The sequence below is a fragment of the Solanum lycopersicum genome, chromosome 2 (genome assembly GCF_036512215.1).
Source record: "Solanum lycopersicum chromosome 2, SLM_r2.1".
NCBI classification, from domain to species: domain Eukaryota; kingdom Viridiplantae; phylum Streptophyta; class Magnoliopsida; order Solanales; family Solanaceae; genus Solanum; species Solanum lycopersicum.
The window spans coordinates 49886202-49889005 of record NC_090801.1 but is presented as its reverse complement, the minus strand read 5'-3'; the positions used below and the strand labels follow the sequence as shown (position 1 = coordinate 49889005).

General features: G+C 27.2%; 1 protein-coding gene across 1 annotated transcript; it reads left to right on the top strand.

Moving 5' to 3' along the window:
• The first annotated feature begins 624 nt into the window (after positions 1–624).
• On the top strand, positions 625–1089 carry LOC101253661 (chaperone protein dnaJ 11, chloroplastic-like). Its single transcript, XM_004233935.5, has one exon. It carries the CDS (start codon positions 625–627, stop codon positions 1087–1089), a length of 465 nt encoding a protein of 154 aa, XP_004233983.2.
• The last annotated feature ends 1715 nt before the right edge of the window (positions 1090–2804 follow it).

The window sequence follows — 2804 nt, the reverse complement described above, 5'->3', positions numbered from 1 at the left end:
CCTAATCCAGCAATTATCTCCGAAAAGTGATGTACGCATGTAGCCTCTTTTCTTCAATCATTGTTTTCTATATAACTGTTTTTAATATATATATATATATATATATATATATATATATATATATATATATATATATATATATTTGTTTATTTGTTAAAAGATTTAAATATAAATTTTTAAAAATCAACTTATTTTTCAACAAAAACATTTCTCAAAAATATATCCCCGTTCATATCAAATACTTTTGTCCCTCCGTCTTAATTTGTGTGACATATTTGAGATATTGTGATTTAAATAAATACATTTTTGATTATACATTATTCATTTATCTTTAAAATATTTTAAATTGTTAATTATTGTGATTTATAATATTTTTTTATGTAATTTATAAATATATAAAATTATTTAAAAAATTAAAATTTTCATAAATAAATCTTAAATCAAATTTAAATTATTTGAATCTTAAAACACGAGAATATCACATGAATTGAAACAGATATAAGTGAGTGAGAGTGGTACACCCTTAGATTGAAAATATTTTCTATATATAACCGCTTTTCACATTCTCATTTCATCACCAAATAAAAACACTCCTCCCTTCACTGTGCGGACTCCATTTCTACAATGATTTCTACCTCTTTCCATCAATCTCCACTGCCGACGCCGGCCGATCCGTTTACCTCCGGCGGCAACTCTATGCTATCAAAGTCGTGTGTCAGATTCCGTCAATCTGGTTCCTTCTCCGTTGCTGCGACCAGCTACAGTACTTCAGTGGCCACCTGCGTCCCAGTTTATGTTTCTCCTGCTTCGTTTTACGAAATTCTCGGAATTCCGATCGGCGCAACGATCGAGGAGGTCAAGGCTGCGTACCGGAGATTGGTTAGAGTTTATCATCCTGATGTGGCTGCAATTGATCAGAAGGACTCTTATGCGGATGAGTTCATGAAGATTCGTGCTGCTTACTGCACTCTCTTCGATCCCAATAAACGCGCCCAATATGACCGGTCACTTTACCCAAGGCGCCGGACCGGTAATTTGTATTCTGCAGCCCGTACTCGCCGGAACTGGGAGACAGATCAGTCCTGGTAGAAATTCCGGTTGAGTACTCTTTGTTGTAATTCTCGTGAGGAACTGAAGAAAAAAAAAATAAAGATTTAGAGAAAGAGACAAAAAAAGGATTCAGTTTTTGTTATTGTATAAGAATAATATTGAAGGTTTATAAGTAATGCATAATACTTGGTCCGTTTCATTTTATACGTCTTTTTCACAATGTAATCATATTCTTCTACCTTTATTTAATTTTCTTAAAATTCAAGTTTTTAATCAACGAATTTGAATTAATTAATTAAACTAATGAATATGAATCATTTACTTAGCTTTTCTAAGTTGGTTAAATATATATATTCAAGATTAATAACTTACAAAGATTTAAAAAAAAGAGGGTGGGAGGGGAGGGGGGAACAATATTCTATCCTTAATATTTTTCTTAAGTTAATTTTTCAATAAATGATGAATATGTTTAATTTAAAAAGTAAAATGCATTTGTTGACTATATAAATTTTTGAGTTATTTTTAGAGCCAAAAATTTCACCAATTGATCCAAAAAAAATTTAAATAATTTGAAACTTCAACTTTCAAGATTAATTTTGATTTTTCCTCCATATTTTACTTTTAGTTTGTTTGTTGAGATTTATTTGTTTGTTGATATTTATTTTTCAAAAAAAGTTTTTATAGAATAGTTAATGGAGAGAGTAATTAATCAACGTGTGAAGTATTTCAATAAATATTATTTAGTATTTAGTTTTTTTAGATTGGTCAAAATATATATTTTTAAAACTAATTAATTATTTTATCAAAAATATAATTTTAAAAAAATAATAATTTATACATTAATTTAATAAAATGACAAAAAATAGATTTATTTATAAAATAATTGACATATAAAAAAGAATGAAAGAAATAATATTATCTTACTATTTATTATTTCTTAATTAACGTATAAATTGACTGCAAACAGTTATTTACACTTACAGAGTCACACTGCTAACTGACTATTTATCACACGCTTTGAAAATGCAAATTTTAAGGAAAGTTAATTTCTTTTTTTCCATGTACACTTGTAGTGGCAAGGGCTGAATGCTTGCTTATTTGTAGTTTGTTATTATATTTTGTACATATACGATAATTCATTTCATTTTTACGGTGTAAATGGTGGGATAAATAATTTAAGAATAATTATTTAATATTTTCAATTACGCGCCAAATAAACTAGTCATATATTTTGTTCAATTATTATACGTTATAATTTATACCTCACGTATAACGATTCCATACATATCCATTATTTTTTATTAGGTTTCATTAAATCTAAACAAGATAATTAAAAGTAAGCGAAAGGAGTATCATAAGATACGGGAAACTTCTTTAGCTTTTTTAATATTCATAAGTAAATATATTTCACTCGTGAAATTTTATTAGATGTATTATTATTATTTATGAAAAATTATTTTAGTTTATGAATGTTAAATGATAATTTTATTTATTCATTAGATTTTAAATAATTATTTTTATATTGAATAAAATTTTACTATAATAAAAATGAATAAAATATGAAGTTGTGTCAAAATCATACTCATCGTGCTATGACTATCCCTAATTTTTTTCACTTCCCCTAACAAAGCATATGCATGTGTGCTAGAATTGATGATTATCACATGGATTGTCTCTAATTAGTGGGTATAATTTGGATGCTTAGGCTTCGCCATGAAGAAAAACGAGGTGAAAGCAATGTTGAGCACACTTTA

Bases quoted from the DNA above. Each gene is read 5' to 3' on its own strand.
- LOC101253661 (XM_004233935.5), top strand. From the start codon at position 625: ATGATTTCTACCTCTTTCCATCAATCTCCACTGCCGACGCCGGCCGAT.